Genomic DNA, 22,924 nt, shown 5'->3' with positions numbered 1-22,924 from the left:
TTTGGGGTCATTGTCCTGTTGAAAAATAAATGCTGGTCCAACTAAACGCAAACCGGATGGAATAGCATGCCGCTGCAAGATGCTGTGGTAGCGATGCTGGTTCAGTATGCCTTCAATTTTGAATAAATCCCCAACAGTGTCACCAGTAAAGCACCCCCACGCCATCACACCTCCTCCTTCATGCTTCACGGTGGGAACCAGGCATGTAGAGTCCATCCGTTCACCTTTTCTGCGTCGCACAAAGACACAGTGGTTGGAACCAAAGATCTCAAATTTGGACTCATCAGACCAAAGCACAGATTTCCACTGGTCTAATGTCCATTCCTTGTGTTCTTTAGCCCAAACAAGTCTCTTCTGCTTGTTGCCTGTCCTTAGCAGTGGTTTCCTAGCAGCTATTTTACCATGAAGGCCTGCTGCACAAAGTCTCCTCTTAACAGTTGTTGTAGAGATGTGTCTGCTGCTAGAGCTCTGTGTGGCATTGACCTGGTCTCTAATCTGAGCTGCTGTTAACCTGCGATTTCTGAGGCTGGTGACTCGGATAAACTTATCCTCAGAAGCAGAGGTGACTCTTGGTCTTCCTTTCCTGGGGCGGTCCTCATGTGAGCCAGTTTCTTTGTAGCGCTTGATGGTTTTTGCCACTGCACTTGGGGACACTTTCAAAGTTTTCCCAATTTTTCGGACTGACTGACCTTCATTTCTTAAAGTAACGATGGCCACTCGTTTTTCTTTACTTAGCTGCTTTTTTCTTGCCATAATACAAATTCTAACAGTCTATTCAGTAGGACTATCAGCTGTGTATCCTCCAAGCTTCTGCACAACACAACTGATGGTCCCAACCCCATTTATAAGGCAAGAAATCCCACTTATCAAACCTGACAGGACGACAGGGCACACCTGTGAAGTGAAAACCATTCCCGGTGACTACCTCTTGAAGCTCATCAAGAGAATGCCAAGAGTGTGCAAACAGTCATCAAAGCAAAAGGTGGCTACTTTGAAGAACCTAGAATATAAGACATAATTTCAGTTGTTTCACACTTTTTTGTTAAGTATATAATTCCACATGTGTTAATTCATAGTTTTGATGCCTTCAGTGTGAATGTACAATTTTCATAGTCATGAAAATACAGAAAAATCGTTAAATGAGAAGGTGTGTCCAAACTTTTGGTCAGTAATGTATGTGCTGTATGTATACATATGTCTAGTATGTATGTGCTCTGTATACATGTGTCTGGTATGTATGTGCTCTGTATACATGTGTGTGCTGTGTGTGTCACATACTCTGTGTATATGTAGCATCCACATGTATAAATCACTTCAGCGCAGACGAGAGTTCCTAAGGGTGAACACGTCGGCCATCAACCAACGAACGAGCAAAATGCTGCCTATTCATCTGGTGATTGTACAGTTTAATGCGGAACAAACATCCTTGTTCTCAGCAGCACATTTTCCGCTGTAAGCTGCAGATATGCTGCTAGCATGATACTGTATGGGGACAGGATGATCTGCTAGTGATTGTTCTGTCCCCATCATTCTTCCTCGGCCGTTTGAGAGAGGCCGGGAAACAAGCAACTTGTAAATACAACCGCAATGTTTCTGTGTGATGGTGCAATATGTGAGCATTTGGGGCCCTAGTTTAGACTTTTGCCCAGGGCCCCACTTTGCCTAAAACCGTCTGCGTAGATGGCTATGTGACCTCAAGGTCCCTGTTTTGCACCCTGTCCCACCAGGGCAGAGTGATGCATTGTGGGAACATCTGAATCAATAAGATGTAATAAAGCTTTTTCGTTATAATAAAGGATGAAGTGAGATTAATATTGTACCAGTGCGAGGAGTGAGCAGGCGGCCATACTGCAGTGTTCATCCAGAATAGTGTGGTGAAGACACAAGGTGACACCGGCCCGGGCCCCGCCGGCTGCCATATGTCAATAATGAACCGTCCTGATCCTATGGGAACAATTAACTGAGGAAACGAGACAGCGGCTTCTCACAGGCCGACGGCATCATCAGGATCACATAGTACACCATTACTTCTAATATACTAATTATTTTATGCCTACGGTATATTATCTATCTATTATCTGTTATATACATATTATCTATATATTTATGTATCTATTAATCTATTATTTATGTATTATGTGATATCTAATCTGTCATCTATTTATGTATCTATTATCTATCTATTATCTATCATCTATCTATCTATCATCTATCTATCTATCTATCTATCTATCTATCTATCTATCTATCTATCTATCTATCTATCTCTCCGCACATTTTTCCATTAGATTTGATTCCAGACCTCAGTTCCCGGTGTCTCCTCCTGTACACTTGTACACATATTTGAGGCTCCGCTGTCGTCTTTTAGAACCTTTCACAACCTGTCATTTTCCTTACATTTTCAGCTGTAATTTCTGGTTTAGCCGATTCTGGAGTCGTGTCCGGATCACTAATATGTTATTTACCTCCTAATTTGTGAGTGAATCTGGGTCAGCGGCCGGCGCTGAATACACAATTCTGCGGTGACTAATTCAATTTCTAAGACGTGACGTCACTCTCCTGCATCTACTTTGCCTTTGGAGATCGGGATTTGCATGGGGGGATATACGCAGATACGTCCTTAAGCTTTTCTATGGTTAGAGGAGGCCAAGGTATTCTGGATCTTGTGTTCCCAGGACCAGATCAAGGTCCGATGACCTCCAGGTACAACGTGTGCAGTTGATTTTGGCATCATGGAGGGTCCTCGCTCCATCACTGGATTCTACATGAACAAGTATTACATAATCCCCTAATTTCTGAAAGGGCAACAAAATCCTACCTCTCCTGGTGATAGTAGCTGATCACTGAGGCTGCAGTGCCGATATAATATGGACAGGTATACGGTATACACGTCCTGTGTGGTCGCACATTCTCTACATAATCCTCCCATAATATGTCTATTGAATATTGCCATACAATGCCCATATAGTAATGCCTTATAAAATATGGCCATACGCTATGGCTGACATTGCCCTACTTACTGACTTCTCCTAGAACAATCTCATTTTAGCACATTTTGCACATCCCTCGTTCCTTTGGCCGTGTCCTCCTCTCCCCCGGCCTCGTCGTCCTGCCCTTGCCGGAGGCCAGGAGTAACCTGTTACCACGAGGCCCGGCGACTCCGGCAGAGCTGACAAATGAGGTTACAGTCGCCCCTTCATTCTGATCGGAAACGACTTGTAGAATAAACGCTCGCTTCGCCCTTGGACGCCTAATCCCATCGCACGCTGCTGTCTGTAAATCTTCGCGCTGTAGATGGGATACGTTTGGCCATCTTCTCTCATTACACTTTATCTGTCGCCTACAGAACTCCGACTTAATCCTATTTTTTTTTTTTTCTTCCAAAGCAGAAAAGAAATAGAAAGGCCTGAAATATCGCCCTTCACAACTCTCCGATATAATGGAAAGGTAAAAGAAAATAAAAAATTACTTTTCACACTTCCAAATGAAGAATTTTTGCAGCTTGGAAACTGTCAACGCTCCGACAGATGACGGGAGAAGTCAGAGATATTGTGCTGTCAGGGGATCAAACAGGACGTGTGCGCAGTATACCTTTGTGAGATTAGCGGTGCTCCGGCTAGTTGTGGGATAAGAACCACCTAAAGATAAAGCCACCAAACAATAAATTCCTCTATACCTTGTTAACGTGTTTGGAGGTCGTTAATGGTCGTCTGAGGAACGTTCTGCCGCTGAATGCACTTGGCCAAATCATCAAGATCCGCTGCTGGCAGCTCCTGTGTAATCACCGACTGATCACATCCCTGATGTGCTCGATGGGAGACAAGTCTGGAGACGCTGCAGCCATGATAGTATGCTTAGGTCACAGTAGCACCAGCAACATGCGGCCATGGGATGTCATGCTGACAAAAAACGGCTCTTTAGAGAAATGGCCGCTCCACTGGTTCCACCACCAAATCAATGTAACGCGGAGCTGATAGTCTACTGGGAATGAAGACTAGAGGGGTCTGGCCTCCGTACATTATGCCCCCACAATATAATCTCAGGAGTAGGAACGATGTGACGTTCCCTTGTGAAGGGATCTTCATGGCGTCCAACTCATAAGCTGGACTCATCGCTAAAGAGGTCAGACCTCCATTCCAGCCTCCATTGCCGTTTTTCTCTGTATAATGATAGCCTATGAGACCGGTGGCACGAGGTCTGTGGACCCCTGTTGCCAGACGTCCAGCTTGTAGCCCACTGTTGTGCAAATGCCTTCTGATCATTTGTGTAGTTGTGTTGTGATGCCCTAGTCTTAGTACGTGACGTCCAATTTCACTTACAGCACAGAATAGATCCGTAGTGGACCCAGTGGTGGCCATTTCTCCAGTGTCTCAGGAGCCATTTTTTAGCAAAACAACGCCAGGCCTCATGCTGCTCGTGCTACTGTGAGCAGCCTGTGACCTAAATCTGCAACGTCTCTGGACTTGTCTCCTTTGCGCACATTGGGGACGTCACTGGTCAGTGATTACACAGGAGCTGCCAGCAGTGGATCTTGATGATTTGCCAAAGTGCATTCAGTGGCAGAACCTTCCTCAGACGACCATTAATGACCTCAGTGATAGCAGGTGGGATTTCTGCACAAGGCTCAGACTCCAGACTGAGTAATTTAAGAGGTTTTACAGATGCTGCTTCTATTTCTCCATTATTTGCAGATCAGTGACGTCTCCATCCTGTTATTTCCAGAATTCCACGACTTTTCCTTCTTGATGTTGCAGTTTGTAAAGTTACTATCCCCCTTTCTGGAGGTGTAATTTCAACCTCCTGTGTCCCTATACGAAATCTGTACGGGGGGTCCGACCCTATAATGTGCCATCTATAATACTGGGGTCTTCCTATGTGGCACAGAGACCTTCAGGCTCTAGGACCCTTGTACGACTGCTATCTCAACCCCCGATAGTTCCAGTCACTTTCCACCATTTTCTACATCTATGACATCTACTATCCAGGGCACCTTCTCCTTGTTAATCCTCGCTGGGCGTATTTTGGGCATTTCTACTTTTGGCAGCAGTGAAATCTTCCCATCTGCTGTAAATATGTATTCAGGATGCCGCCGTCTAATTACTTTGTAGATGCAATGACTTTGTACCGTTCCCGAGAGTTTCTGCTGTTATTTTCTTCTGCAGGTGCGGTGATACCTCAAGGGCAGAGCAGCCGGAGAGCGGCACAAATTAACTGTTCCTCGGCTGCCTCTGCCGACGCGGCATGGTGGGCTGCAACGTTCAGGAAGTGGCATGAAGGACTGATGGTTTCCTTAAGATGGCAGGAAATGTCTCATTGCTTCTGCCACCACCCCGCGACTGCAAACATATCGCACCTCTAGGCATCTGATAGTCCTCATATGGGACTGCGGTAAGGGTTAAAGGGACCACCGTGATCCTACATAGGAAAGGATAGTAGGGCTGGATGTGACAGTTCCTTTAGGGGTACCATGATACAGATTGCCACCGACGGTCCTGACAACCACGGACCCTAGATAAGACGTAGCAGGTAACTCACCATCAAATTCCGCCGGGCCGACTCCAACAATAATGATGGACAATGGTAACGATGAAGCCTAGGAAAAAAGAACGTTTAGGAGAATCTCGAGGATCGTAAATAGCAGGACAAGCACCCTCCCGACGGACAGCGACCCTGGTCCCCCCATCCAGCCAAGAAGGGGGTATAAAAGATTGTGGGCATCCCTGGCCAGGGTTGGAGGGCAGGACACACAGTCCAATTTTGGATCACTCTTTAAGGCTGCATTTTCTTTATTGTTGGCCATATTTCCCTTGCAGTGGGCTTTGTCCCCCATTTTATTGCTCCATTGCATCCAAAAATGAAAATGTAAGCAAATTTGATTTAAAAAAATAAATTAAAAAATCACCTATCTTTTGTGTCTGCAGTTCTCCTGCAGAGTAATGTGTCTCCTTGGTAACAGACAACAAACAAACGGCGTAGTCTGAAAGCTACAGTCAACCTAATAGGAAACTTCAGGATCTGACTACACTGTTTGTTTGCTGTTGTCTGTTATCATGGAGACCCATCATTCTGCATAGGAGCTGTAGACCCAAAACGATCAAGAACATTTTTTAATCAAGACTAATACCAAAATTTCTTCCTTTTTTAACTTTGTAAGCAAACGAGCAATTAAATAAATTGTGACTGCTGAGGAGTTTAAAAAAAAAAAAGTTCCTTTAAGAACAACAAAATAAGGCAAATTTCTGCTGATGAGTTTAAAAAAGAGGATAAAACTAAAGCTCCGGGCCATAATTAGAAATCCCCAGAGTTCTTACGGTCCACTGACGAGAATAACGAGGGCTTTTATGACGGATCCCCTTGATGCCGCTCTGTATGGAATGGACGGACTGCGAGTACAGTCAGTAAGCGTCTTCTTTTCTAGGCTTCTTTCGGAGAACACAGAGCTGCTCTCTTCTACAAAGCCGCACTCTACAGGATTATTATTAACCTTCCTCCATTTTAATTGGAATTAATGTCAACTCCTCATTAAGGCAGATTTTCATCAGCGGCAAGAAAGATTTTATTTTTTTTAATTTCCTAACCTACCGGGAGCCTTGTATTGTATGTGCTGGTTTTCACATACTAATTGCCGTTCTCCACTCCCTCCTACACGGCCCGGAGGAAATAAGGTATTATTCAGCCTCTCTCCTAATTTCTCCATAATGAGTACTACCTGCTGCCCCTGCCCTCTGTCAAAACCATTGGTTCCCATGTCCTGGGCCCCCTATTCATTGTAATGGCATATCCTTGTAATGAAACTGTTGAAGCCACAAAAACTTATTCTCAAAAGTTCAGACAATTCCTGATTTAACACTTAAAGGGGTCCTGGCAGGTGTTAAAAATGTGTATATTTTTTTACCCACTTTAAATGCCGCTGTTCTCCTGAATCCGATGATGTTTTTCTTTTCTTCCTGCTCCTCTCCGTTCCTGAGATATGGCCTCCTCTTCCCTGTATTTAAATCTTGTTTTATTGGCTAAGTGGGCGTGGTCTTAAATTTCCCTTGAGGACCACGCCCACTTAGATAAAAGATTAGATTTATATAAGGGAAAAATGGGCCATATCTCAGGAATGGAGAGGAGCAGGAAGAAAAGAAAAACAGCGCCGGATTCAGAAGATCAGCGGCATTTACACCAGGTTAAAAAAAATTACATATTTATGGCAAGAGACAGGTAGTCTTTAATGGGATATTTATGTGCATTAATGTAATTACTATATTAGAAAAATAATTTGCAATTCTGGTGGGAGAGACACCTATAAAGATACAACATGTGCACTCACATTGACGATGGCTTCTTTGGTCTGCGCCATATCAGAGATGACGCCGTCAGTGATGATCAGGAGGACGTAATACTGGGATCCATCCGTCACTTGACCTGCGGCACTTGGGAAGAACAGAGAATAGGGATAAATCAGCTTATCCTGCAGGTTGTCCCGGATGTTCATTGATGACCTATCCTTAAGTATGGTCTTAATATCAGATTAGTGGCGGGCCACCACCTACCATCACAACCACCAATTAGCTGCTTGCAGCTCCTGCGGTGGCCGGGACAGTGTACAGACTCAAAACACCACAGCTCCATACACCGTGTACTGGCCGTTCTCAGGTACTGCAGCTGAGAGCACATTTACTCCAATAGGAGCTGAGATGCAGTACCGAGAACGGCCACTACATGGTGTATTGAGCTGTCCATTTCCAAGGTGGTATACTGTGTACATGTGGTTGCAAACGGCTGATTGCTGGGTGTCAGACTCCCAACGATCTGATATTAATGACCTATCCTATAGACAGGTCATCAATATAAAAAGTCCAGATCTTGGGGTTCATGTGTCTGAACCCTTATTAATGTCTTTACATTACATCTTTATGTGCTAAATACTTTCTTTCCAGAGTTAGTAGCTCCATTTGTCCGATAGAGAGCACCAAATCTCCTACACAGACATAATGGTATATTATAAAACTCTCACTGCCTGCAGCCACCACTAGGGGGAGCCCAGGAGCTGACTGCATACAGTTCTACTATTGAAACCAATGTATAAACTGTACACAGTAAAGAAGAGAGACCTACAGACCCCAGAAGTGTAGAAACCTCTGATCACACATATAATAAATATTCACTTACCTGGCAACCTGATTAATAACTGGTGCAAAATTGGTTGGTCCGTAAAGCTGAACAGTCCGCAGACTTTTAAAATACGCTTCCAGCACGCCCTGTATCCCAACACAGTTTGGACTTTCCATTTCGCCGTTCTGAAAGCAAAATACATATTAAATGACACAAGAAATTGTAAAAAAAAATGTAATCTGGGATTTATGGGACCTCGAAAGAATGTCAGGCCTATTAAAATGTAGATATTAAAATAAATAAATAATAATTAGTAATACAATTCTAATTGTTTAATGTAAATTAAATAATATATTAATGTATTAAATATATATATTTTATATATATATATATATATATATACACAGTATATATATATATATATATATATATATATATATATATATATATATATATATATATATATATATATATATATATATATATATATATACCAATGTTCAAAAAAACCAAAATATTATATTCATTTTTGTATATGTGGTAGGTAATGATAGAAAATATGTCATAAGACATTTACAAACCAGCGGGAACTCATGGGAAATCTTGCCATCTGGAGGAATCTTGGCACCAAAACCATAGGCCGGGAATTGTTTGTCACTGTCATAGTCCTGGATAATTTCTCCGACAGCTTTCAGTGCCATGCCGTATGCGTTCAACTGGTAGGGGTTCATGTAGTGGAGCGAGGTGGGCTGCGAGGGGTTACCTGGGGAGGCGATGCAACAAATTAACCCTTGCCTTGGGTGTATCCAACGATGTCCTAAGAAGAGGCTAAGTGACCAGAGTCAGTCTGTGCAGTGATCTGAGATCGTGCTCATACACCTTGCATGGCCATTGGCAGAATGAGCCATTTCTCCTGACCCCCTAATGCACATGCACGCTCAGTTTGGCTGATCGTGCATATTATTTTAATGCGGAGAGGGAAATTTCAGCTCTATCTCTGCTAAGAACAAGTTGCAACCATATTTTCAATAGTTAATGGCCGAACGAGCCATTTCTCCTGACTCACCTAATACACATGCACATTCACTTTGACTGAGCGTGCATCCAATGTTAATGGCAAGAGCGGGATAAACTGATTCCAGACAGCTCTGGTAGCAACTTATCTCCCCTGAGACCAAAAAGGGGTTGAAATTCAGCATGAGGACCCATATATCTCCCGACATTATCTGCCAGGGGTAAGTGGGGAGACCGCCATACACAGATAGGTCGATCAGTCCGCCTGATAGGTTAGTGCTATATGTGAGGGCACCGGACTCCATCTCGTCATCCTCCTCTCTCCAGCACGTGCAGCGATGCATTTTGCCTCCAGTTTCCAGCTCCTTTCTTTGCGGCTTGTACATATGGAGCTGCCGGAGGAGTCACTTCTGCATCCTCATTACGTGGGGAGGTGAATCGACACCATCAGCAAAGCCGTGGCCCCCACCTGCCGACCCGCGAGGCCGCGTTAGCTCACCCGTACCTCCCCCCAGACACTTGTCATTTTCGTAGCAGTGAGAGTCCTGCAATTAATTGGAATAATGGAGGAAAGTTGAGGGAGGAAGAAAAAAAAAATACCGTTCTCTGCTCACCGTTCGAAGCTGTAAAATCGATGGCGACTGTGAAGTTTAATTGCGTCCTAGGGAAAAAATAAATACAAAAAGTAGAAAAAGTAATTGTAGATTTTTCAGCGCGATGTGTGATGGGACATTTCCCTGATTTATTTCTGCCACTGATTGAACACATTGGTGAGTATTCCCATATAGTCCATATAGTACCAACACATCCAGCAGCAATGGTCGTCTACGCTTTGGGATGTCCATACTTCCTAGATGGCATACGGCCAGCTGTCAGCCATGTCGTCTGACCCCTCATGCATATGCGTGCTCCGTTTGGCTGAGCATACATGTATTTTGAAAGGGGAGAAGGTCACGTTTGATGGCCACTTGTCTCCATCAGGAACAAAAGGATTGGTCATTGCTCACTACAAGCCACCAGGGGCGGACATATCATTGCAGCCGCCCAGGGGCCAAAGAGGTCAGGGGGCCATTTTTACCTTCAAAGCAGATGGAATTGTGCGCTATGATGAGTTATTGAACTGCAAGGGGCCGTATATTGTTCTCTTCCTGTCCGCCAGTGCTGAGAAGGCCATGGGGTTTAGGCCTTATGATGGTCACTAACCTTGGCGGTCCTCAAACCCGATATAAATGGACGCTGGCTATAACTGAGCATGCATGTATTCATAATAGGAGGAAGGGAGTAGGCTGCTGATGACTCCTCTGGTGCCGGCATATCTTTTGAGAGAATTAATGATCGGGCATGTTGAAATTCAATATGCCTGATCCTATCATCAGGATGGAGTCAGGCACCCCAATGAACAGATGACCACTAGAGAAACCATATTGTGATCCCCCACCATTGTCAGACTGATGACGATCCTTGTACAGCGCTGCAGAATATGTTGGTGTTATAGTAAGATGAATTGTCTCTAGTCTGATCCTGAATAGCAGCTGATATAACAATGGCTATTCTCATTACCGCCCATCCTACAGGATGCAGTGTCATCTAGAAATGATGAGGGTTGTACTCACCCGCCTTTGATATAATCCACAAATGTATATTCCGATTCCGCTTTGAAAGACAGAAGTGTCACCTGTGAAACATGGGAGATACTGAGCTGTCAATCATCCCCACCACCAGCAGGTACTGGACCAGGGAGACCTCGGGCGGGTGCAGCGGGCGGGGACGCGATAATGGGGGTCCAAACACAACACAGCCTATGAGCAGAGTACTGCTGCTTCGCTTTACCAATTTTTTTTGTCTAATTCTCTTCCACCCAGAGATTGCTGAGACGTGTAGTTCATAAGTGTCCCCCAATGGCACAGAAGCCACCAGTGACTCCAGCTTGCCTGCAATGTCTGTTGGGAGTCTACGGTCGTCATAAAGACTCCATAGGTGGCTGCCCCATATTGTACAGATATGGGCCTCGATAAGTAGAGAAAAGTCCTGGAGACCTGACCTAGAGGGGGTTCTGAGAAAGGACATCTTGACCAACAAGATTTGCAGGACCCGGGTCCACCGGCCATGTTGGTAGTCTGGACTGGAGCCCTGCAAACTTGCTCTTACCTGCACCTTTTTTGACTAGTAGACTTGGCAATGGTGATGTTGCACTGGGCTTACTAATGAGGAGTGGTGCTGGAGGTGGGGGTACCAGCCGGAACAGGGGACCTGGGTCTTGCAAATTTTTTTGTATAACTCTAGTTACCAAGATCTGATAATGAAGGGACTACACCTTACTGCACAGCGCCACACGTCTGGTTGTGACTGTGCCTGGTACTGCAGTTTCTGCAACCTGGACCAACCTGCAGGACCGGGAACAGTCACGGGAAGGAGTGACGCAGCCCCTCCACCCTGGACGCTCTGCGCCGGTCTCATATCCCGGATCCTTTATATTTTTGGGTCTTCCCCCCCTTTTTCAGTTTGGGTTAGGGCTGTGGGTCATCTTGTAAATCTGCTCCTCCACCCCACAGCAGACGACGAGACAAGCCAGCCTTGTGTAATCCCACAGCGTGGACGACACATGGTAACGTCCTTCGTAAAGGTAAAGATTTCCTTCTAGACATAAGGTCTGGTGAACGTTGTCTCACCGTTCCGGAGTTGATGTATTTCTTCTTTTTGCACTTCTTTTTTGGATTTAACACCTACGGAGAGAGGAACGACACATCAAGGATGGCTGTCAGCGCACCAGCATTCATCTTCATTAGGGAGGCGAGCATTCATCACAGAGAAGGAGCTCCATCCTCATCCACCAATTACACTGACACATGTGGACCATCAGGGTGAAAGCAGAGAATAATGGCTGCGGTGGGGGAGACATCCACTGGTAATTCTGTAGATTGCAGAAAAGGCGCGATACACAAGTGTCATCATAAATGGAGCAGTCAATGGATCACAGCTCAGAATGTCTCCAGTATATGTTACATCAATAGAAGAGGAAAGTGATGGAGAAATGGGTGGTCCTAAGGTGCACAACTGGTGCAATGTGTACATGGCGTGTGACCATCCCTACTGATAAGGCCTATACTATACGGGCATGTCCATCTATAAATACAGTGCATTACCGAATGTAAGTGCAGCGCCCCAGAGTCCTGGTCATTGCAGTACTGACGCTCCGCCACTAAGGGGGGCTATGGTACGTTTGATTGCACTAAAAGAGTTCACCTGACCAGGTATCACAGTCACACATTACACTTCACACTCCGGCCACCAGGGGGAGCTAAGGGTTCTATGTATTAGGCCACTCCTCACACTCGGGTAAAACTGGGGGTTGGATAGGAAGTTAGGGAGAAGCTGACTGGGTTTTGCCCAGGTAACATCTAGTGAGAGAAGAGGTTGCTTGGGAAGATCCAGGGGGGTCCCTGTCAGGGGTGGGATCCTGACAGAGGCCTAGCGAAAGGACAGATCGTTACGGAGCCGCACCTGCACTTCATTGCGGCGGTATCTTAACAAAGGACAAGAAGCGAAGTATATTGTGGAGAAGTGAGAAACGAGATCACAGCACAAGGAGAATAGAACCAGTAGGAGTCGTGCCCCGAGATCGGCAACATCCTACTGAGGCGCGTAGCCGGTGGCCGGAACGCCGAGGAAGTATTGGGCTCCACGCATTACTTCAAACCAACGGCAGGGCAGTTAACTTTAGGTTGGCTGTCTCACCTAAATCACCTAATGAAGACAACGGAGGCAATTGTGGGAGAGGGGCGTCTCTAGGGTCCCTATAAAATAACTCCAGGTCTACCCCGTCATACGGGTGCGTCCTAGCCAAATCATCTGGGGGACGGAGAGAAAGAACAGAAACATACACAGCAGTTGTGAGGACTATCCCGTGGTGCTCAGCAGGGAGGTACTACAACACCCAGGCGCTAGTAGGTAGGCACTGATTTCCACCTGCAAAGGGAACTCTGGATGTGCCTTCGGACCGGCCGGTCTCAGCCAGCCCTGTTAGCAGTGCTCTGGATTGCAGATGCTGAAGCCTTCAGTAAAGAGGTAAAGAGACTGCAGCCTTGTGTCCTCGTTATTTACTGCGACCTACACCACCACCTACACCTTTTATTGGGCGCCCCTTAGCAGGACCACGGACCGGGTCGGGCCACCGTGACATCCTCAGAACCGATAGACCCGGATTCGAGTACTCCGTCGCCCTGCATCTGGGGGCCGCTCCATAAGCACTGTGTACATACATTACTGATCCTGAGTTACATCCTGTATTATACCCCAGAGCTGCACTCACTATTCTGCTGGTGCAGTCACTGTGTACATACATTACATTACTGATCCTGAGTTACATCCTGTATTATACCCCAGAGCTGCACTCACTATTCTGCTGGTGCAGTCACTGTGTACATACATTACATTACTGATCCTGAGTTACATCCTGTATTATACCCCAGAGCTGCACTCACTATTCTGCTGGTCATCATTACAGGATCAGTAACGTAATGTATGTACACATTTACTTCGCCAGCATAATAGTGAGTGCAGCTCTGGAGTATAATACAGGATCAGTACAGGATCAGTAATGTAATGTATATATACAGTGACTGCACCAGCAGAACAGTGAGTGCAGATCTGGGGTATAATATAGGATGTAACTCAGGATCAGTAATGTAATGTATGTACACAGTGACTGCACCAGCAGAATAGTGAGTGCAGCTCTGGAGAATAATACAGGATGTAACTCAGGATCAGTAATGTAATGTATGTACACGGTGACTGCACCAGCAGAATAGTGAGTGCAGATCTGGGGTATAATACAGGGTGTAACTCCGGATCAGTAATGCAATGTATGTACACAGTGACTGCACTAGCAGAATAGTGAGTGCAGCTCTGGAGTATAATACAGGAGGTAACTCAGGATCAGTAATGTAATGTATGTACACAGTGACTGCACCAGCAGAATAGTGAGTGCAGCTCTGGGGTATAATACAAGAGGTAACTCAGGATCAGTAATGTAATGTATGTACACAGTGACTGCACCAGCAGAATAGTGAGTGCAGCTCTGGGGTATAATACAAGAGGTAACTCAGGATCAGTAATGTAATGTATGTACACAGTGACTGCATCAGCAGAATAGTGAGTGCAGCTCTGGAGTATAATACAGGATGTAACTCAGGATCAGTAATGTAATGTATGTACACAGTGACTGCACCAGCAGAATAGTGAGTGTAGCTCTGGAGTATAATACAGGGTGTAACTCAGGATCAGTAATGTAATGTATGTACACAGTGACTGCACTAGCAGAATAGTGAGTGCAGCTCTGGGGTATAATACAGGATGTAACTCAGGATCAGTAATGTATGTATACAGTGACTGCACCAGCAGAATAGTGAGTGCAGCTCTGGAGTATAATACAGGACGTAACTCAGGATCAGTAATGTAATGTATGTACACAGTGACTGCACCAGCAGAATAGTGAGTGCAGCTCTGGAGTATAATACAGGATGTAACTCAGGATCAGTAATGTAATGTATGTACACACTGACTGCACCAGCAGAATAGTGAGTGCAGCTCTGGAGTATAATACAGGCTGTAACTCAGGATCAGTAATGTAATGTACGTACACAGTGACTGCATCAGCAGAATAGTGAGTGCAGCTCTGGAGTATAATACAGGATGTAACTCAAGATCAGTAATGTAATGTATGCACACAGTGACTGCATCAGCAGAATAGTGAGCGCAGCTCTGTGGTATAATACAGGATGTAACTCAGGATCAGTAATGTAATGTATGTACACAGTGACTGCACCAGCAGAATAGTGAGTGCAGCTCTGGAGTATAATACATGCTGTAACTCAGGATCAGTAATGTAATGTATATACACAGTGACTGCATCAGCAGAATAGTGAGTGCAGCTCTGGGGTATAATACAGGATGTAACTCAGGATCAGTAATGTAATGTGTTGTGAATTTACTTTTTGCTCCCTCTAGTGGTTACTAGTTTTTTGACTCTGGTTTTTCTGTCATTCCTTTTATCCTCACCTGGGTCGTTAGTTAAGGGTGTTGCTATTTAAGCTCCCTGGACCTTCAGTTCAATGCCTGGCAACGTAGTTATCAGAGCTAGTCTGCTGTGCTCTTGTCTACTGATCCTGGTTCCAGTTATATCAGCTAAGTCCGCTTTTTGCTTTTTGCTATTTTGTTTTGGTTTTGTATTTTTGTCCAGCTTGTTCCAAATATATATCCTGACCTTTGCTGGAAGCTCTAGGGGGCTGGTGTTCTCCCCCCGGACCGTTAGACGGTTCGGGGGTTCTTGAATTTCCAGTGTGGATTTTGATAGGGTTTTTGTTGACCATATAAGTTACCTTTCTTTATTCTGCTATCAGTAAGCGGGCCTCTCTGTGCTAAACCTGGTTCATTTCTGTGTTTGTCATTTCCTCTTACCTCACCGTTATTATTTGTGGGGGGCTTCTATCCAGCTTTGGGGTCCCCTTCTCTGGAGGCAAGAAAGGTCTTTTGTTTTCCTCTACTAGGGGTAGCTAGATTCTCCGGCTGGAGCGTGTCATCTAGAATCAACGTAGGAATGATCCCCGGCTACTTCTAGTGTTGGCGTTAGGAGTAGATATATGGTCAACCCAGCTACCACTGCCCTATGAGCTGGATTTTTGTATTCTGCAGACTTCCACGTTCCTCTGAGACCCTCGCCATTGGGGTCATAACAGTTTGCCAGGCCAGTATTAAATGTTTAATGCATTGCAGAAGAGGGATTATAAGAAAGAAGATTCTGAGTTTTTTTTTTTTTTCTTCTTCCCCTTTACCTCAGAGTGGCTATGCTTGCTCCAGACATGAATGTCCAGACCTTGATTACAAGTGTGGACCAGCTGGCTACTCGTGTGCAGGGCATACAAGACTATGTTATCAGAAATCCTAGGTCAGAACCTAAAATACCGATTCCTGAACTGTTTTCCGGAGACAGGTTTAAGTTTAGGAATTTTGTGAATAATTGTAAATTGTTTTTGTCCCTGAGACCCTGTTCATCTGGAGACTCTGCTCAGCAAGTAAAAATTGTTATTTCGTTCTTACGGGGCGACCCTCAGGATTGGGCTTTTTCGCTGGCGCCAGGAGATCCGGCATTGGCTGATATTAATGCGTTTTTTCTGGCGCTCGGTTTACTTTATGAGGAACCCAATCTTGAGATTCAGGCAGAAAAGGCCTTGCTGGCTATGTCTCAGGGGCAGGACGAGGCTGAAGTGTACTGCCAAAAACTTCGGAAATGGTCCGTGCTGACACATTGGAACGAGTGTGCACTGGCCGCTAATTTTAGAAATGGCCTTTCTGAAGCCATTAAGAATGTTATGGTGGGTTTTCCCATTCCCACAGGTCTGAATGATACTATGGCACTGGCTATTCAAATTGACCGGCGGTTGCGGGAGCGCAAAACCGCAAATTCCCTCATGGTGTTGTCTGAACAGACACCTAATTCGGTGCAATGTGATAGAAAAACCGCAAATTCCCTCATGGTGTTGTCTGAACAGACACCTGATTTAATGCAATGTGATAGAATCCTGACAAGAAATGAGCGGAAAATTCATAGACGCCGGAATGGCTTGTGCTACTACTGTGGTGATTCTACACATGTTATCTCAGCATGCTCTAAACGTATAGCTAAGGTTGTTAGTCCTGTCACCGTTGGTAATTTGCAACCTAAATTTATTCTGTCTGTAACTTTGATTTGCTCACTGTCGTCTTTTCCTGTCATGGCGTTTGTAGATTCAGGTGCTGCCCTGAGTCTTATGGATCTCTCATTTGCTAAGCGCTGTGGTTTTACTCTTGAACCATTAGAAAATCCTATTCCTCTTAGGGGTATTGATGCTACGCCATTGGCAGCAAATAAACCGCAGTATTGGACACAGGTTACCATGTGCATGACTCCTGAACACCGCGAGGTGATACGTTTCCTGGTTTTACATAAAATGCATGATTTGGTTGTTTTAGGGCTGCCATGGTTACAGACCCATAATCCAGTCCTGGACTGGAAGGCTATGTCAGTCTCAAGTTGGGGCTGTCGTGGTATTCATGGGGATTCCCTGCCTGTGTCTATTGCTTCTTCTACGCCTTCGGAAGTTCCGGAGTATTTGTCTGATTATCAGGATGTCTTCAGTGAGTCTGAGTCCAGTGCACTGCCTCCTCATAGGGACTGTGACTGTGCTATAGATTTGATCCCAGGCAGTAAATTTCCTAAGGGAAGACTGTTTAATCTGTCGGTACCTGAACATACCGCTATGCGTTCATATATCAAGGAGTCTCTAGAGAAAGGACATATTCGTCCGTCTTCTTCCCCTCTTGGTGCGGGATTATTTTTTGTGGCAAAAAAGGACGGATCTTTGAGACCTTGTATTGATTATCGGCTTTTAAATAAGATCACTGTCAAATTTCAGTATCCTTTACCGCTGTTGTCTGACTTGTTTGCCCGGATTAAAGGTGCCAAGTGGTTCACCAAGATAGATCTTCGTGGTGCGTACAACCTTGTGCGCATTAAGCAAGGTGATGAATGGAAAACCGCATTCAATACGCCCGAAGGTCATTTTGAGTACTTGGTGATGCCTTTTGGGCTCTCCAATGCGCCTTCAGTTTTTCAGTCCTTTATGCATGACATTTTCCGGAAGTATCTGGATAAATTTTTGATTGTTTATCTGGATGATATTTTGGTTTTTTCTGATAATTGGGATTCGCATGTGGAGCAGGTCAGGTTGGTCTTTAAAATTTTGCGTGAAAATTCTTTGTTTGTCAAGGGCTCAAAGTGTCTCTTTGGTGTACAGAAGGTTCCCTTTTTGGGGTTCATTTTTTCCCCTTCTGCTGTGGAGATGGACCCAGTCAAGGTCCGAGCTATTCTTGATTGGACTCAGCCCTCGTCAGTTAAGAGTCTACAGAAGTTCTTGGGTTTCGCTAACTTCTACCGTCGTTTTATCGCTAATTTTTCTAGCATTGTGAAACCTTTGACGGATATGACCAAGAAGGGCTCCGATGTAGCTAACTGGGCTCCTGCTGCCGTGGAGGCTTTCCAGGAGTTGAAACGCCGGTTTACTTCGGCGCCTGTTTTGTGCCAGCCCGATGTCTCACTTCCCTTTCAGGTTGAGGTGGATGCTTCAGAGATTGGAGCAGGGGCCGTTTTGTCGCAGAGAGGCCCTGGTTGCTCTGTTATGAAACCTTGTGCCTTTTTCTCTAGGAAGTTTTCGCCTGCCGAGCGAAATTATGATGTGGGCAATCGGGAGTTGTTGGCCATGAAATGGGCATTTGAGGAGTGGCGTCATTGGCTCGAGGGTGCTAAGCATCATGTGGTGGTCTTGACTGATCACAAAAATCTGATGTATCTCGAGTCTGCTAAACGCCTGAATCCTAGACAGGCCCGCTGGTCATTGTTTTTCTCCCGCTTTGATTTTGTTGTCTCGTATTTACCAGGTTCAAAGAATGTGAAGGCCGATGCTCTTTCTAGGAGCTTTGTGCCTGATGCTCCTGGAGTCGCTGATCCTGTTGGTATTCTTAAAGATGGAGTTATCTTGTCAGCTATTTCTCCGGATCTGCGACGTGTGTTGCAGAGATTTCAGGCTGATAGGCCTGAGTCTTGTCTACCTGACAGACTGTTTGTCCCGGATAAGTGGACCAGCAGAGTCATTTCCGAGGTTCATTCCTCGGTGTTGGCAGGTCACCCGGGAATTTTTGGCACCAGAGATCTGGTGGCCAGGTCCTTTTGGTGGCCTTCCTTGTCAAGGGATGTGCGGTCATTTGTGCAGTCCTGTGGGACTTGTGCTCGAGCTAAGCCTTGCTGTTCTCGTGCCAGCGGTTTGCTCTTGCCCTTGCCTGTCCCGAAGAGACCTTGGACACATATCTCCATGGATTTCATTTCTGATCTTCCGCTATCCCAGGGCATGTCCGTTATCTGGGTGATATGTGATCGCTTCTCAAAGATGGTCCATTTGGTTCCTTTGCCTAAGCTGCCTTCCTCTTCCGATCTGGTTCCTGTGTTTTTCCAGAACGTGGTTCGTTTGCACGGCATCCCTGAGAATATTGTGTCAGACAGAGGATCCCAGTTCGTTTCCAGATTCTGGCGATCCTTTTGTAGTAGGATGGGCATTGATTTGTCGTTTTCGTCTGCTTTCCACCCTCAGACTAATGGACAGACGGAGCGAACCAATCAGACTTTGGAGGCTTATTTGAGGTGTTTTGTCTCTGCTGATCAGGACGATTGGGTGACATTCTTGCCGTTGGCTGAGTTTGCCCTTAATAATCGGGCTAGTTCCGCCACCTTGGTTTCGCCTTTTTTCTGCAACTCTGGTTTCCATCCTCGCTTTTCTTCGGGTCATGTGGAGCCTTCTGACTGTCCTGGGGTGGATTCTGTGGTGGATAGGTTGCAGCGGATCTGGAATCATGTGGTGGACAACTTGAAGTTGTCACAGGAGAGGGCTCAGCGCTTTGCCAACCGCCGCCGCGGTGTGGGTCCCCGACTACGCGTTGGGGATTTGGTATGGCTTTCTTCCCGCTTTGTTCCTATGAAGGTCTCCTCTCCCAAATTTAAACCTCGTTTTATTGGGCCTTACAAGATATTGGAAATCCTTAATCCTGTATCTTTTCGTCTGGATCTTCCTGTGTCGTTTGCTATTCACAATGTATTTCATAGGTCCTTGTTGCGGCGGTACATTGTGCCTATAGTTCCTTCTGCTGAGCCTCCTGCTCCGGTGTTGGTTGAGGGCGAGTTGGAGTACGTGGTGGAGAAGATCTTGGATTCTCGCCTCTCCAGGCGGAGGCTTCAGTACCTGGTCAAGTGGAAGGGCTATGGTCAGGAGGATAATTCCTGGGTGGTCGCCTCTGATGTTCATGCGGCCGATTTAGTTCGTGCCTTTCATGCCGCTCATCCTGATCGCCCTGGTGGTCGTGGTGAGGGTTCGGTGACCCCTCACTAAGGGGGGGGTACTGTTGTGAATTTACTTTTTGCTCCCTCTAGTGGTTACTAGTTTTTTGACTCTGGTTTTTCTGTCATTCCTTTTATCCTCACCTGGGTCGTTAGTTAAGGGTGTTGCTATTTAAGCTCCCTGGACCTTCAGTTCAATGCCTGGCAACGTAGTTATCAGAGCTAGTCTGCTGTGCTCTTGTCTACTGATCCTGGTTCCAGTTATATCAGCTAAGTCCGCTTTTTGCTTTTTGCTATTTTGTTTTGGTTTTGTATTTTTGTCCAGCTTGTTCCAAATATATATCCTGACCTTTGCTGGAAGCTCTAGGGGGCTGGTGTTCTCCCCCCGGACCGTTAGACGGTTCGGGGGTTCTTGAATTTCCAGTGTGGATTTTGATAGGGTTTTTGTTGACCATATAAGTTACCTTTCTTTATTCTGCTATCAGTAAGCGGGCCTCTCTGTGCTAAACCTGGTTCATTTCTGTGTTTGTCATTTCCTCTTACCTCACCGTTATTATTTGTGGGGGGCTTCTATCCAGCTTTGGGGTCCCCTTCTCTGGAGGCAAGAAAGGTCTTTTGTTTTCCTCTACTAGGGGTAGCTAGATTCTCCGGCTGGAGCGTGTCATCTAGAATCAACGTAGGAATGATCCCCGGCTACTTCTAGTGTTGGCGTTAGGAGTAGATATATGGTCAACCCAGCTACCACTGCCCTATGAGCTGGATTTTTGTATTCTGCAGACTTCCACGTTCCTCTGAGACCCTCGCCATTGGGGTCATAACAGTAATGTATGTACACAGTGACTGCACCAGCAGAATAGTGAGTGCAGCTCTGGAGTATAATACAGGATGTAACTCAGGATCAGTAATGTAATGTATGTACACAGTGACTGCACCAGCAGAATAGTGAGTGCAGCTCTGGAGTATATAATACAGGATGTAACTCAGGATCAGTAATGTAATGTATGTACACAGTGACTGCACCAGCAGAATAGTGAGTGCAGCTCTGGAGTATAATACAGGATGTAACTCAGGATCAGTAATGTAATGTATGTACACACTGACTGCACCAGCAGAATAGTGAGTGCAGCTCTGGAGTATAATACAGGCTGTAACTCAGGATCAGTAATGTAATGTATGTACACAGTGACTGCACCAGCAGAATAGTGAGTGCAGCTCTGGGGTACAGTATAGGATAGTATTTTATGTATAACTGTGCACTGCATGGACATACCCTTTAACTATTCCTAGACAAGCTGCAATGTAATCAAGGGACAGTTTCAAACCAGCTGACAGCGGGAGACCCCTTTAATTAGTCTGGTATTATTCTGTGTATTGGATGGATGAACTGGAGCACTGAATTCTCCATGTAAACGCTCCAGTATCTGTGTATCAGGAGCTCGCAGTGTATCGGGCAGCGGGATGAGACGGGGATAATACGTTTAGCTTCGATGCACAGACTCCTGTACTGACGGAAAATAATGAGATACGAGCTGATTAATCCTTTCATCTTTCACTTTGCTCAGATTAAACATTCAGATAATGCTTTCATCAGTATCCGGAGCGCGTCCCTAGTGTCAATAACACGATCAATGTCATCAGCTCTCACGTGTCTTCAATAGAAAGGTACTATATATAGAGGTGTTATCAGTCATTGTACAGAAGGAGGAGGTGAGCTGTGATATCACCTATTGTGTATGGTGGATCCTGTGTTATCTACTGTATATAGAGGTGTTATCAGTCATTGTACAGGAGGAGGAGGTGAGCTGTGATATCACCTATTGTGTATGGTGGATCCTGTGTTATCTACTGTATATAGAGGTGTTATCAGTCATTGTACAGGAGGAGGAGGTGAGCTGTGATATCACCTATTGTGAATGGTGGATCCTGTGTTATCTACTGTATATAGAGGTGTTATCAGTCATTGTACAGGAGGAGGAGGTGAGCTGTGATATCACCTATTGTGAATGGTGGATCCTGTGTTATCTACTGTATATAGAGGAGTTATCTGACATTGTACAGGAGGAGGAGGTTAGCTGTGACATCACCTATTGTGAATGGTGAATCCTGTGTTATCTACTGTACATAGAGGTGTTATCAGTCATTGTACAGGAGGAGGAGGAGGTGAGCTGTGATATCACCTATTGTGAATGGTGGATCCTGTGTTATCTACTGTATATAGAGGTGTTATCAGTCATTGTACAGGAGGAGGAGGAGGTGAGCTGTGATATCACCTATTGTGAATGGTGGATCCTGTGTTATCTACTGTATATAGAGGTGTTATCAGTCATTGTACAGGAGGAGGAGGTGAGCTGTGATATCACCTATTGTGAATGGTGGATCCTGTGTTATCTACTGTATATAGAGGAGTTATCCGACATTGTACAGGAGGAGGAGGTTAGCTGTGACATCACCTATTGTGAATGGTGAATCCTGTGTTATCTACTGTATATAGAGGTGTTATCAGTCATTGTACAGGAGGAGGAGGAGGTGAGCTGTGATATCACCTATTGTGAATGGTGGATCCTGTGTTATCTACTGTATATAGAGGTGTTATCAGTCATTGTACAGGAGGAGGAGGTGAGCTGTGATATCACCTATTGTGAATGGTGGATCCTGTGTTATCTACTGTATATACAGGTGTTATCAGTCATTGTACAGGAGGAGGAGGTGAGCTGTGTCATCACCTTTTGTGAATGGTGAATCCTGTGGTATCTACTGTATATAGAGGTGTTATCAGTCATTGTACAGGAGGAGGAGGTGAGCTGTGACATCACCTATTGTGAATGGTGAATCCTGTGGTATCTACTGTATATAGAGGTGTTATCAGTCATTGTACAGGAGGAGGAGGTGAGC

The 22,924-nt window shown here is 45.3% G+C and overlaps 1 protein-coding gene across 2 annotated transcripts in view; it reads right to left on the bottom strand.

The window, feature by feature from the left end:
* The window catches only part of CPNE9 (copine family member 9), a 262,960-nt gene that overhangs the window by 5,542 nt on the left and 234,494 nt on the right, over positions 1-22,924 (bottom strand). For both annotated transcript variants that reach the window (XM_077276307.1, XM_077276308.1), the window contains 7 exons: positions 11,784-11,837; positions 10,728-10,789; positions 9,729-9,775; positions 8,682-8,863; positions 8,158-8,285; positions 7,316-7,418; positions 5,536-5,593 (listed from right to left, as the gene is read on the bottom strand). In XM_077276307.1, the coding sequence (XP_077132422.1) occupies positions 5,536-5,593; positions 7,316-7,418; positions 8,158-8,285; positions 8,682-8,863; positions 9,729-9,775; positions 10,728-10,789; positions 11,784-11,837 (634 nt within the window). The remainder of the gene's footprint in view (positions 1-5,535; positions 5,594-7,315; positions 7,419-8,157; positions 8,286-8,681; positions 8,864-9,728; positions 9,776-10,727; positions 10,790-11,783; positions 11,838-22,924) is intronic.

This window comes from Ranitomeya variabilis, chromosome 8, assembly GCF_051348905.1.
Source record: "Ranitomeya variabilis isolate aRanVar5 chromosome 8, aRanVar5.hap1, whole genome shotgun sequence".
Lineage (NCBI taxonomy): Eukaryota > Metazoa > Chordata > Amphibia > Anura > Dendrobatidae > Ranitomeya > Ranitomeya variabilis.
Note: the sequence above shows the minus strand (reverse complement) of the source record. Positions and strands in the feature narration are given on the sequence as shown.